This window comes from Mandrillus leucophaeus, unplaced genomic scaffold (assembly GCF_000951045.1).
Source record: "Mandrillus leucophaeus isolate KB7577 unplaced genomic scaffold, Mleu.le_1.0 Scaffold1173, whole genome shotgun sequence".
Lineage (NCBI taxonomy): Eukaryota > Metazoa > Chordata > Mammalia > Primates > Cercopithecidae > Mandrillus > Mandrillus leucophaeus.
Window position 1 is genome coordinate 247,984 of NW_012100021.1, and position 12,854 is coordinate 260,837.

General features: G+C 44.8%; 1 protein-coding gene and 1 long non-coding RNA gene across 3 annotated transcripts in view; both read left to right on the plus strand.

The window, feature by feature from the left end:
• Window positions 1-12,854, plus strand: part of CNST (consortin, connexin sorting protein) — a 133,893-nt gene that overhangs the window by 48,661 nt on the left and 72,378 nt on the right. For both annotated transcript variants that reach the window (XM_012000964.1, XM_012000969.1), the window contains exon 2: window positions 2,410-2,839. In XM_012000964.1, coding sequence (XP_011856354.1) covers window positions 2,461-2,839 — 379 coding nt within the window. In that variant the 5' untranslated portion in view covers window positions 2,410-2,460. The remainder of the gene's footprint in view (window positions 1-2,409; window positions 2,840-12,854) is intronic.
• On the plus strand, window positions 8,893-11,141 carry LOC105554457. Its single transcript, XR_001008329.1, has 2 exons — window positions 8,893-10,369; window positions 10,649-11,141. It is a non-coding gene; the product is annotated as an uncharacterized LOC105554457 (long non-coding RNA).

Here is a 12,854-nt window from a genome sequence, read left to right on the forward strand (position 1 = left end):
AGGATGGTCTCGATCTCCTGACCTCGTGATCCGCCCGTCTCGGCCTCCCAAAGTGCTGGGATTACAGGCTTGAGCCACCGCGCCCGGCCCTGCCTGCACTCTTACCCATGATGCTGTACCTCCTGGGATCCGATGTCAGGAGGAACTAGTTTCAGGTCCAGTTCCACTTCTTGCCAGGAATATGATCTTAAGTTATTTTGCCTCTTTGAGTTTCAGATTTTTCATCTAAAACCCTGTGAATACCCATAATGTTGGCTTGCTTTGAGTACTAGAAGGAAGGTATAAGGTATGAGGTTCCTGGCACAGTTTCTGTTTTGTTTTGTCTTTTGAGACAGGGTCTGGCTCTGTTGTCCAGGCTGGAGTGCAGTGGCACGATCATGGCTCACTGCACCCTCTACCTCCTGAGCTCAATTGATCCTGCCACCTCAGCCTTCTGAGTAGCTGGGACTGTGGGTGCACATTACCACATCCGACTAATTTATAAAAATGTATGTATAGAGAGACAGGGTCTCACTGTGTTGCCCAGGCTGGTCCCAAACTTCTGGACTAAAATTATCCTCCAACCTTGGCCTCCCAAAGTGTTGGAATTATAGGTGTAAGCCACTGTACCTGGTCCTTGGCACAGTTTCTGTTTCATGATAGAGCCTCAGCAAGACGTGACTGTTGCTGTTTTGGGCTCTCTATACAATGCTTTCTAGTTCCACCATCCCCCGTGGCCTGTGACCTCCATGTCTCTTGAAGGTAAAAGTAAAAGCTTATGCTTTCAATTGCAGATATGTGTTAGAATACCTCTTAATTACATAAATGGGAAAACAGCTGAGGATGTTACCAGTTTCACAGATCAGTAGAGATATGTAGTATATATTTTAAGGAAAATAATACCAGCCAGATTTAGATATTTTAGTATCCGAGTTGCAAAATATGCTGAAAATATATGATGGTGTAACAGGACGAGCTACAGACAAAACTCCTCCCACACCAGATTAAAGAAGGGAGAGGCTTCATTTGGCCGGGAGCGTCAGCAGACTCGCGTCTTAAGAGCTGAGCTCCCTGAAAAAGAAATTCTTGGCCCATTTAAGGACTTACAGCTCTAAGGGGTCCATGTGAAAGGGTCGTGATGGATCGAGCAAGCGTGGGGAACGTGACTGGGGGGGCTACATGCATCAGCTAACAGTACAGAAAGTTTTGCAGGGCTTCCTCGTACAATGTCTGGAATTTACAGATAACACAAGTAGTTTAGGTCAGGGGTTAATATTATTTTTTTAGCCACCAAGGTCGGGTGGGGGTGCCAGGGCCGTCTGGCTATTTATCTTCTGTTTCTTTCTAACATTTTGCTTTCTCCCTTTTCTCCTGTCTTATAAACTAGGCAAAAGTTGGGGAGAGGAGGGTAGCAGGAGTAGCGGTGGTCTCCTTCCTTAATGGTATAGGGAGAATATTTTATTTTGTACTTCTCATGTTTTTAAAGACTGTACTTTATATACATGTTTCTAAAGATTAAGCGTTTCTACTCATTAAGTTGAAGACTCTTCAGAAGTCCTCTCACTGAGGTTTTTTTCCAGAATTACTGGAATATTTCTTTCATACCTATCATTTTTCTTAAAATGTAATATACTTTTAGATAATAAGAGGAGATAAAAGATGACTGATAAAGGGCTTACAGTCTGTTTTGTTAATTTTAAAAATATTATTGGTATTCTTCAAGCAGATTTAGCTTTTCTTCCAGTTCTACACTAAGAGTAGCCTAGAGTTAACCATGGCCTTTTTTTTTTTTTGTAAGTGTTCAAAAGGATTTTGATGACAACTCTAAGGTACCTTCCAGGGCTTATTTTTAGGAAATAAAAGAGATAACGATAGTATAAATATATGCTACCCAAACTTCCCCTCACATACTGTTTTCTAGATTTTTTTAGAAAAAAATCTGTAAACATTTTCATTTCCAAATATTGCTGCTGTTTAGCCAGGGAAGAACTTATACAACTAGCTCTCAGTTGTTTGCTAAGTGTCCAGAGATCAACATAAGAGACCAATTTCAGCACGTAACCTATTTAACTAGTCATTTCATTAAGGCAGCGGTCCCAACCTGATGCACATTAGACTCACCTAGAGGACTTCAAAAATAGCAGTGCCTAGGTTCCATCCTCAGAGATGCCAATGGAATGGTCTAGAACAGAATTTGGGCAGCCTCTCAGGTGATTATCTTGAGGAGCCAGGGTTGACTCCTATGGTATTCACGTGAGAACCAGCTGAGTTTGGGGTCCGGTTGCATATGCTGAAAGGGAATGAACTTAAGTCATTTCCTTCTCTTCCCTATTTACAGTGAAACAACCTAAGAGGAGGGGAAAATCAGAGATCACTGAGAATCTGCAAAGGTTAGAAAATGAAGTAGCTCTTTTCTTTTTGTCATTGTAGACATGGAAGGTCTTTAATATAACTTTAAATGGTTCAGCAAAGGATGCTCTAATGGATGACAGCGATACTCCTACATATAATCTGCAAATAGAACCACAAGATGGATGTCATCCTGGTGACAGCGTGGAAAGGAGTGTGACCTGCCTGCCTTCTGCATCAGATGAAAATGAAAATCAGCTTGATGGGGACGGGCCTGAGCATCTGACCAGCAGTGACAGTGCAATGGGAAAGCCCCAAGTGTCTGAGCAGGACAGTCTCAATAATAATGAAAGCTGCATATTGAGCTGCGAGGTGGCCGCAGGTGAGAACTCAGAAAACACCCTTTGTGAAGGCTCCAGAGATGAACAGGCCTTCTTGGGAAAGGACAAAAAAATACCTGGAAAAAGAAGTCCAAGAAGCAAAAAAGGGACTACTAAGAAGATACCACCAGGTATTTTTTAAAATAGTATTTATTCTCTTCTTTAATTAATTAAAAATGAACCTCCTTCCCCTCCCATACTGTCTTTACTGTCCTGCATCTTGCTTCTTTCTTAAGCTATTCTGGAGCTAGTTCCACCGTAGCACAAGTAGATCCAACTGAGTGATATTCCGTGCGTGTGATACGTCTCCACACTGTTCCACTGTATGGGTGTAACACAATTTTTTAAATCACTTCCTTATGGCCCTTCCCAATCTTTTACTATCATAAACAGTGCTAAGGCCGGGTGCGGTGGCTCACGCCTGTAATTAGCACTTTGGGAGGCTGAGGTGGGCGGATTACCTGAGGTTGGGGGTTCAAGACCAGCCTGGCCAACATGGTGAAACCCCATCTCTACTAAAAATACAAAAAATTAGCTGGATGCAGTGGCATGTGCCTGTAATCCCAGCTACTCTGGAGGCTGAGGCAGGATAATCTCTTGAACCCGGGAGGCAGAGGTTGCGGTGAGCCGAGATCGCGCCACTGCACTCCAGCCTGGGCGACAGAGCGAGACTCCGTCTCAAAAAAAAAAAAAAAGAGAGTAGAGCGATAAAGAGATGGAGGCTTAGAAGATTAGCAAAGTCCAGCTTATAAATGGTTTTTAACATTACCAGTTTGGGCCTTAACAACAGGTTTGAATAAGGGAATGACATGCTATGAATTGCATTTTTTAGGAGATTCCTCGGTCTGCAGTGTGGAGAATTGGTTGGAGCAGTGCGAGATTAGAAACAATACACAGTTAAGGGGCTTTTACAATAATCTCTGCAAGAGATGCTGGTGATCTCTAACGAGTAGCTGTATGGCTGGAGAGAAGTCAGTGAATTCAGAGTTACTAAGGAGGTGGAATTAACAGGACTGGATCATTAATTAGATATGAAAAAAAGAGTCCAGGATAATCTAATTCCCAGTTATCTGGTTTAAGCACCAGGATGCTTGATGATGCCATTTATTGATTTATTGAGCATAGGAATCCAGGGAGAGAAAGAGCAAGTTTGGAGAGAAGAGAGTAGAAGACAGTGTTGTGCTTTTGGATCAGGTATCTGGGGTCTCCTCGACGTCTAAGTAGACATGTTAAACAAGCTTCTGGCCTAGAGTCAGGCCCGTGACGTTGGCTAGAGATGCAGACTTGGGAGAGCTGCTAGAGAGGGCCTTAAAAGTGACCTACTCTAACCTCTTAGATTCTGTTGTATGAGGAAGTTAAAGGTTTAACTGAGAGAATACATTGTTCATTTTTGCAGGAGAGAGAATTCGAATTAGGATGTGAATCTCAGGCTCCTAATAAGCTAGAGAGTGTGTGTGTGTGTGTGTGTGTGTGTGTGTGTGTGTGTGTGTGCGCGCGCGCGTGCGCAGGACGCTGTGTTTTCAGCTGAGTCCTACTTCTCCCACTAAACAATGAGACGCCAGCCATGGTGGCTCACACCTGTAATCCCAGCACTTTGGGAGGCCGAGGCAGGAGGACTGCTTGAGTCAAGGAGTTCACGACCAGCCTGGGCAACACAGTGGGACCTGGTCTTTACAAAAAATAAAAAAATTAGCCAGCATGGTGGCATACATCTGTAGTCCCAGCCACTCAGGAGACTGAGGCAGGAGAATCACTTGAGCCTGGGAGGTCAAGGCCGTAGTGAGCTGTGATCACGCCACTACACTCCACCCTGTGACAGAATGAGACTCTGTCTCAAAAAATTAAAAAACATACAAAACAATGAGGTTCTGTTGGTGGGGTAAAAATGATAATGAGCCACCAACTGTTACTGATTTTTTCTATTGTGGAAATATTTGCCAAGCATTAGGAATACAGTAAGGACAAAGCAGATCTGCGCTTCCCCTCGCAGACCCCTGGTGGAGTCCAGTGGGAAGGCAGGTATTAAATTAACGACCTGCCACAGTGGCTCACGCCTGGAATCCCAGCACTTTGGGAGGCTGAGGTGGGTAAATCACCTGAGGTCAGGAGTTCGAGACCAGCCTGACCAACATGGAGAAACCCCGTCTCTACTAAAAATAGAAAATTAGCCGGGCGTGGTGGCGCATGCCTGTAATCCCAGCTACTCAGGAGGCTGAGGCGGGAGAATCGCTTCAACCTGGGAGACGGAGGTTGCAGTGAGCCGAGATCATGCCATTGCACTCCAGCCTGAGCAAGAGCGAAACTCCATCTCAAAAACAAAATAAAATAATAAATTTAATACAATTATTGCAAGGGTGTATAGTCTGCTTGCTTCTAGAACTGACGCATGTTCACTGTGTGTGGAATGGAATGGAGAGAGCAGTTTGGAAGATGGGAGGAGATGGGTTTTGAAGTATTACCTCTTGGGTATTCTGAATGCTAATGAGAGAAAACCCTTTAGTGGAAAGCCTAGTTAAGGGTTGAAAGTTGGGAGTAACATACCACCTACTTATAAGAGGACCCTAAACTGATGGTTAGAAGGATAGAAATGCATTCCCTGCTGTTATCTAGCTCTTTCCAATAGACTGCACCGTTTCCAGGAGTGTTGGGAAAGTACAAACGTCAGAGAAGGGAACAACAGAATATACTAAAAAAGCAGAAAATCAAAGAATTATGCATGGTCTGCATATTAGCTTTCTCTTGCAGCATAACAAAACTCAGCAGCTGAAAGCAGCAAGCATGTATCATCTCATGGTTTTTGTAGGTCAGAATCTGTGTGGCTTAGCTTGGCGCTTCTCACTTAAATCTCTTATGAGGTTGCAGTCAAGGGTTGGCCAGGGCTATAGTCATCTCAAGGTTTGATAGAGGTTGGATAATCTGCTTCCAAGGTCACATGGTTCTTGGCAGACCTCAGACCCCTGCCATGTGGCCTACTCCACAGGGCTGCCTTACACCATGACAGCTGGCTTCCTCCAGGGCTAGCAGTCAGAGAGAGAGCACTCAACCTGGGAGTCATACCTTTTTAATGACCTAATTTTGGAAGTGATATTCCATCACTTCTGCATATTCCTTTCATTAAAAGCAGGTTACTGGGTCCAACTTGTGCTTACAGTAGGGGGTTGTACAAGGGCACGAATACCAAGAGGCAGGGATCACGGGGACCCATCTTAAAGGAGGTCTGCTGCAGTCTGCCAGGAGAAAGTCGATGCCTCAGATTGTGGCAAGAGCCCCATGAGAATGTAATGGCAATTCTATTCACAGTTCCTTTTTTCCTCTGAACACCTTTCCTGAGATTGCGGGTGGAACCCAGGATATATGATGGTACAGACAGCCCAGTTAGATAGTTTTCTTTTTGTCTATTTTTTTAAATCATTTTAGTCATGCTGTTAAAATGCAACATCTATGCAGAGAAAAGGTGAAAAAGAAGAGAATTACAATCAATCAGACCTTTCAAATTCTGTCCAAAAAAACAGCATTCTCTAAGTCTCAGTAATGAGTTAGCTATTTTTTAAGTAATGTGATATTTTATGTGCAGAAAAATTAAGAAATTAAAATTAAGAAATTTACCTCCAGATGCATGTATTTATGCAGTGACATACATATTAACCTTAGACAAATGAAGACTTTGTAAAAGTTTTTAGATATAAGAATATTTTATAGGCTATATTTAAAAATTTTTTTTTAAATTTATTTTGTAGGACTCAGATTAGTGGAAGCTTAATGGAAACGTAACCTTAGGTGGGAGTTTACTGACTCTTGGCTTCTCAGTTCTTTACTGTGAAAGTCAAACTTTCCAATGTTTAATAGTTTTTTAAATAGTCACCTTTTGTTTTTCTGTTTACTCCTTTTGTTTTTAGTGGATCACGATCCCTACAAAGAGTGACTGTTTTATCTTCATTTGTTTAAAATAATAGTTTCTAGGCATCACTGATAGGGTCAGAACTACAATTGATTAAGAGATTTTTTGTTGTCTTGTTTTTTTAAACGAAGTTGTATGCACCTGCCTCTTAATTTGTAAAAGGCACACAAGTGAACATTTGAAAATGTCACACAAGTGAAAAGCAGGTAGAGGTTATATGCATGCAATAGAGCACTATTTGGCAATGAAAATGAATGAAATCCTAATACATGCTATAACACAGATGAATGTTGAAAAGGTGCTACGTGAAAGAAGCTGTACGTGTGAAATGTCCAGAACCGTCAAGTCTACACGGACAGGAAGTAGATTAGTTGGCTGCATAGAGCTAGGGAGGCGGTAGGGGGCGGGGTGACAGCTGAAGAATGTGAGATTTCTCTTTCGGGTAATAAACGTTCCAAAATGTAACATGGTGATGATCGTGCAACACAACATACTGAAGTAAACCCCTGAATTATGTATTATGAGAATTATGTCTCAGTAAAGCTGTTAAAAGAAAAAAAGGCCGGGCGCGGTGGCTCACACTGTAATCCCAGCACTTTGGGAGGCCTAGGCAGGTGGATCACTTGAGGTTAGGAGTTCAAGACCAGCCTGGAAACGTGGTGAAACCCCATGTCTACTGAAAACACAAAAATTAGCTGAGGATGGTGGTGCGTGCCTGTACCATTATAGGCGTGAGCCACCCCGCCCGGCTACTGGAGAGGCTGAGGCAGGAGAATTGCTTGAACCTGGGAGGCAGAGGTTACAGTGAGCTGAGATCACGCCATTGCACTCCAGCCTGGGCCAAGAAGCAAGACTCCATCTCAAAAAAAATAAATAAATAAAGGCAGGGCTTGGTGGTAGTTGGTTTGGTGATATGCAGAAGTGGTATAGTTATTTATCTCCACAAAATTTAAAAATTACCAGTGTAATGGAAATTGATGTAACAATTTTCTATAAACTATAATAAAATGCCATTAAATGTGTTTCTCTGTGCCTTTCTTTTGACCTGTTGAAAGTTCAGAGTTAACCCCTGGGCTTCTAATGCTTCCGTTCTTACATGATTTCATTAATTGCAAAGAGAATCTCTGATGTCAGTAGCTTTTAGAGAATTACAGAATATTAAAGGAGGGGGCTTTTAAGGAAAATTTCACTGTTTGGTTTGCTTTGCCTATTAGACTTTCCCCCTTCTCCCACAAACATATATTTATTATTATTATTATTATTATTATTATTATTTTGAGATGGACTCTTGCTCTGTTGCCCAGACTGGAGTGCAATGACACGATCTCCGCTCACTGCAACCTCCGCCTCCTGGGTTCAAGTGATTCTCTTGCCTCAGCCTCCTGAGTAGCTGGGATTACGGGCATGCACCACCATGCCTGGCTAATTTTTTGTATTTTTAGTAGAGACGGGGTTTTACCATATTGGCCAGGTTGGTCTCGGACTCCTGAGCTCGTGATGCGCCCGCCTCGGCCTTCCAAAGTGCTGGGATTACAGGTGTGAGCCACCGCGCCCGAACCATTATTTTTATTTTGAATTTAAATACGTGCCTTTATGTTTGTTAGAGAAACAAAATATGTGTATTTTCAGGCATACAGGAAAATCATATACTTCTAGTAAGAAAATAATGTGCTCTCTTATAAGGTCATGTAAATTTTGAGAATTTTTTTATTATAGAGAACCAAGGAATATTTTCTATTTGATAGTTGATGAATTCAGTGTGCTTGGAATGAACAGGGAAAATACGGTAAAATTTAACCATTTTGATGTTAGCAAAAGTCAGTGTACTTCTAATGGATAAACAATGTATTTAATCGGATTTGAAAAATCCAAATATGGTGCTTGAGTTGTTCGTGGACCTGGATAAGTAGTTTTAAGGATTTGGCTAGGCATGGTGACTCACACCAGCATTCTGGGAGGCCAAAATAAAGAGTGGCTTGAGTCCATGAGTTAAAGAACAGCCTGGGCCGGGCGGTGGCTCATGCCTGCAAGGCTCTAACATGGGCTGGAACCCCGGAGCGCACTAGAAGATGGCCCAAGGCGGTGTGGAGCAACACGCTGTTTTAATGAGCACCTGGGTGCAGACGGGCAGAGGCCTAAAATGGCGTCAGCCCCACGTGAGGATGGGGCCGGAGTTTTACGGTCTCCTCTAAACAGGAAGTGTCCGTGTCTGATGTAACTGCTACGTGGTACCCGGATGGCCTCTCTCCATCCTCAGGGATAGGTGTCTTCCGGCCAGCCCTCTTCCTGCTTCCGCTGTCTCACTGACGCACGCTGCTGGCGCAAGCGGCCTTGCCCCTTGGGACGGGGCCTGAGAAGGGAGGAGTTACTCATCCCCCCAAGCTTTCAGGCCCCGGGGAGAATCTTTCATTCCTGTGTGTTTGTCTTCTATAGAAGAGGGAAGAGGGACGACTTTCTCAATAACTACTTCAGGCATAACATAGGGGGTGGCGTGGGCACCTTGGAAACAAAAGAGAAAACTTAATTTTGGGGATTCTTGAGAGACAAGTTGGCATCCACCGTGCCGTTGTAGCAGGAGCATCGTCTGGATCGTCTGGTGGTTTACTGTGGTTTCAACAAGAGTTTTAATGGCTTTATCACTGGGATAACACAGGGGAGAAACAGGAGGACCCCAGTGGTGAAGATGTCCCTCCCTACCAGCGTTTCACATTCTCCTAAATTAGAGAACCACCCCCTAGAAGGTTTTCCGGGTCCCATCCCTTCCAGGTTTGGACTGGTCCATGGGCTACTTTTCCAGTGTTTGAGGCGATTTCTAGAACCACTTTTTCGTTATTGTCTATGTTAAGACAGCAATTGGAGATATTAAACTCACCACAGACCCCACCCTCTTCTGCTAATAAGTGTCTAGTGCCAGCCTGTGTTGATAAATTGCCGCGCACATTTGGTTTTGTTGTTGCGCGAGCATTTCCAGGGCTGAGGCGGTTTGGTTGGTGATGGTCTCTAGAGCAGCCTGTGGTCTGATTATTCTATTTAGCGTGTATATGGGATGACCCTGTGAACCATCCTCAGCCCAGGTGGCAGGACTGTAATATTCGATGATCCGTTGCGGAGGCCACTCGTCCTCTTGCCATCTTTGGCTTCCTCCTACCTTTAAGGACTGTTTTTCTCTGGTTATCATACACAGGGACTCTGAGGGTGTCGCCCGCCTGCTTTGGAAGTAAAAGGAATCCGGGTTTAATTGTGGCTAGGCAGCAAGTACCTTGCCAGTGATAAGGTAGCCACAAGTAAGCCTGGGTTCCACATATCCAAAAAAATCCATCGGGGCGGGTCCATCGTAGGCTGGTGTTCATGGTATTGTCCCATAGTGCACTTAGGCGGGGGTGTGCGGCCGAAGGGTTAGTGGTGTTTGTACAGTTCCAGGCCTTTGTCGACGAGACGCAGTTGAGGTAGCTTAAGTTAGAAGGAGACCAGGCTCCGGGGGGTAACCTTGGCCACCACTCAGCTGTGGAGGTGTTGACTGTTAGGGTTTGGTGACAGGGGTTTCGCCTAGGGCGCGATGGGTTTTATCAGTCCACTTGTGGGATGTTCTCGCCCTCCTTCTTACTGGGTTGGTAGGTGTCCAGGACTGCGGGCGTTCCTGAGGAGTGAAAGTGAGGCTGGGGTTTTGAAATACTAGTAATTAAGGGGGATGTCTGTGCCGTGCCACGGCCACTGTTCACTCGTACGAGCTTCCCCGCACACCCAGCGATTGGACACATTCGTGGTGAGCCAGAAATGCTTTCCTAGATCTACAGACAAGTTTTTTCCTGGCTTGGGAAGGGATACGTCTGCTTGTAGTTTTTATATAGAGGGGTGGATGTACCACGGGTGATTTTCTGATTTTCAGGGGAGTTAACCCCGGGAGGGCACCAACAGACAACACAAGGCCGTGTGGAGCAACACGCTGTTTTAATGAGCCCCTGGGTGCAGACGGGCTGAGGCCTAAAATGGCGTCAGCCTCACGTGAGGACGGGCCAGGGGTTTTACAGTCTCCTGTAAACAGGAAGTGTCCCTGTGTGATGTAACTGCTATGTGGTACCCGGATGGCCTCTCTCTCCATCCTCAGGGGTAGGTGTCTTCCGGCCAGCCCTCCTGCTTCTGCTGTCTCACTGTCGCATGCTGCTGGTGCAAGTGGCCTTGTACCTTGGGACTGGGCCTGAGAAGGGAGGAGTTATTCATCCCCCCATGCTTTCAGGCCCCGGGGAGAATCTTTCAAAGCTCATAATGCCAGCACTTTGGGAGGCAGAGGAGGGGGATCATGAGGTCAAGAGATTGAGACCATCCTGGCCAAGATGGTGAAACCCCGTCTCTACTAAAAATACAAAACTTAGCTGGGTGTGGTGGCACACACCTGTAATCCCAGCTACCCAGGAGGCTGAGGCAGGAGAATCCCCTGAATCGGAGAGGCGGAGGTTGCAGTGAGCTGAGATTGCGCCACTGCACTCCAGCCTGGCAACAGAGCAAGACTCCGTCTCAGAAAACAAAACAACAACAAACAGAACAGAACAAAACAAAACATTAAAACCCAGCCTGGACAACATGGAGAACCTGTCTCTACAGAAAAAGAAATTTTTTTTTGTTAGCTGGGCATGGTGGAGGTCCCAGTTACTCAAGAGGCTGAGGTAGCAGCATCATCACTAGACCCAAGGAGTTGGAGTTTGTATGATCCTGACACTCTGCTGTAACTTGGGCAACAGAGACTCTGTCTTTAACATTTTTTAAGAAAAGAAGAGGTTTAAGAATTAGCATAACAAATTGCATGCTTGGGCTAATGTCTTACATATTTTTCGTTTTTCATAAAAACATAAAATGTCTAATCAAACTTCTGAGAGGAAAAATAGAGAATCCAAACATTGGTGCTAATTGACATGTTCTACATAATTTAGATTTTAAATCCCAGAAATATTTATGTGTACTAATTGTGCCTTGATTAGAAAGCCTGAAGCAAGCTCTAGGAAGTGGTGGAATCACTGTAAATGCTGTGATAGACAGAGCCCATGGGTTTTACCTGCTGTTACAACCTAAGCACTAAGGGATGGGGAGCCTTGGGCCTTAACAGCCTCTTGTTGGCATGCATTTGTCAAATTCCACTGGAGTTTCTTGAAGTTCATTTTAAGACTGCCACCTGAAGTCAAGTCCAGTGGCTGTTCCTGTCTTCCCATGCCTGTATTGACATTGAAACCACTTAGTCAACACTCAGGTGCGAGAATAGTGCTGCCACGTTGTGTGCCTAGTAAATTCTGGCTGTACTTTGTATGTCACCTTATTTAATCCTTTGCCATTAGTTTATGAGAAGACAGGTTGAGTGAGTCAGGTCGTCGCTTACTTTAGGTTAACAGGGCGGCTGGACTCCAGCCTAAGCTCTTAACTGAAGTCCTGCCTCACTCCCTCTGAAGGCAGAGGATGCAGCCCAGGGGCGTGGGAGGGAACGTGGCACATGGAGCACGTGGTAATTATGTCATAAGTACATAATACATTCTTTTGGCCCGAAGTCAGGTCAGAAGGAAGTTGACTAATTCCAGATTTATTGCAGTCATAATACCTGTGTCTAGTGTTGAGAAAAAGGAAGGGATGTTTCCTGTTTGCTGCTTCGGTATGGTTAGCCAGTGAGTGGAAGTATTTAAAAGGTGAGCACTGGCCGGGAATAGTGGCTCACACCTTTAATGCCAGCACTTTGGGAGGCCGAGGCAGGCGGATCACCTGAGGCCGGGGGTTTGAGACCAGCCTGACCAACATGGCGAAACCCTGTCTCTACTAAAACTACAAAAAATTATATGGGCATGGTGGCGGGCACCTGTAATCCCAGCTACTTGGTAGGCTGAAGCAGGAGAATCACTTGAACCTGGGAGGCAGAGGCTGCAGTGAGCTGAGATCATGCCATTGCACTCCAGCCTGGGCAACAAAAACGAAACTCTGTCCCCTGCCCTGCCAAAAAAAAGGTGAGCATTGTCCTTCACTCTCCTTTCCATTTTCATGGCCTTGATCCTAACCTTAGAGGATGAAACGTGTCAGAAAAAGGGAGCGGGGCAGAGAGATTCTCGCACAGGAACTACATCAACCCTGTGTGAAAATTTATTTCTGGGCCAGACGCGGTGTCTCAGGCCTGTAATCCCGGCACTTTGGGAGGCCGAGACGGGTGGATCACGAGGTCAGGAGATCGAGACCATCCTGGCTAACACGGTGAAACCCCGTCTCTACTAAAAAATACA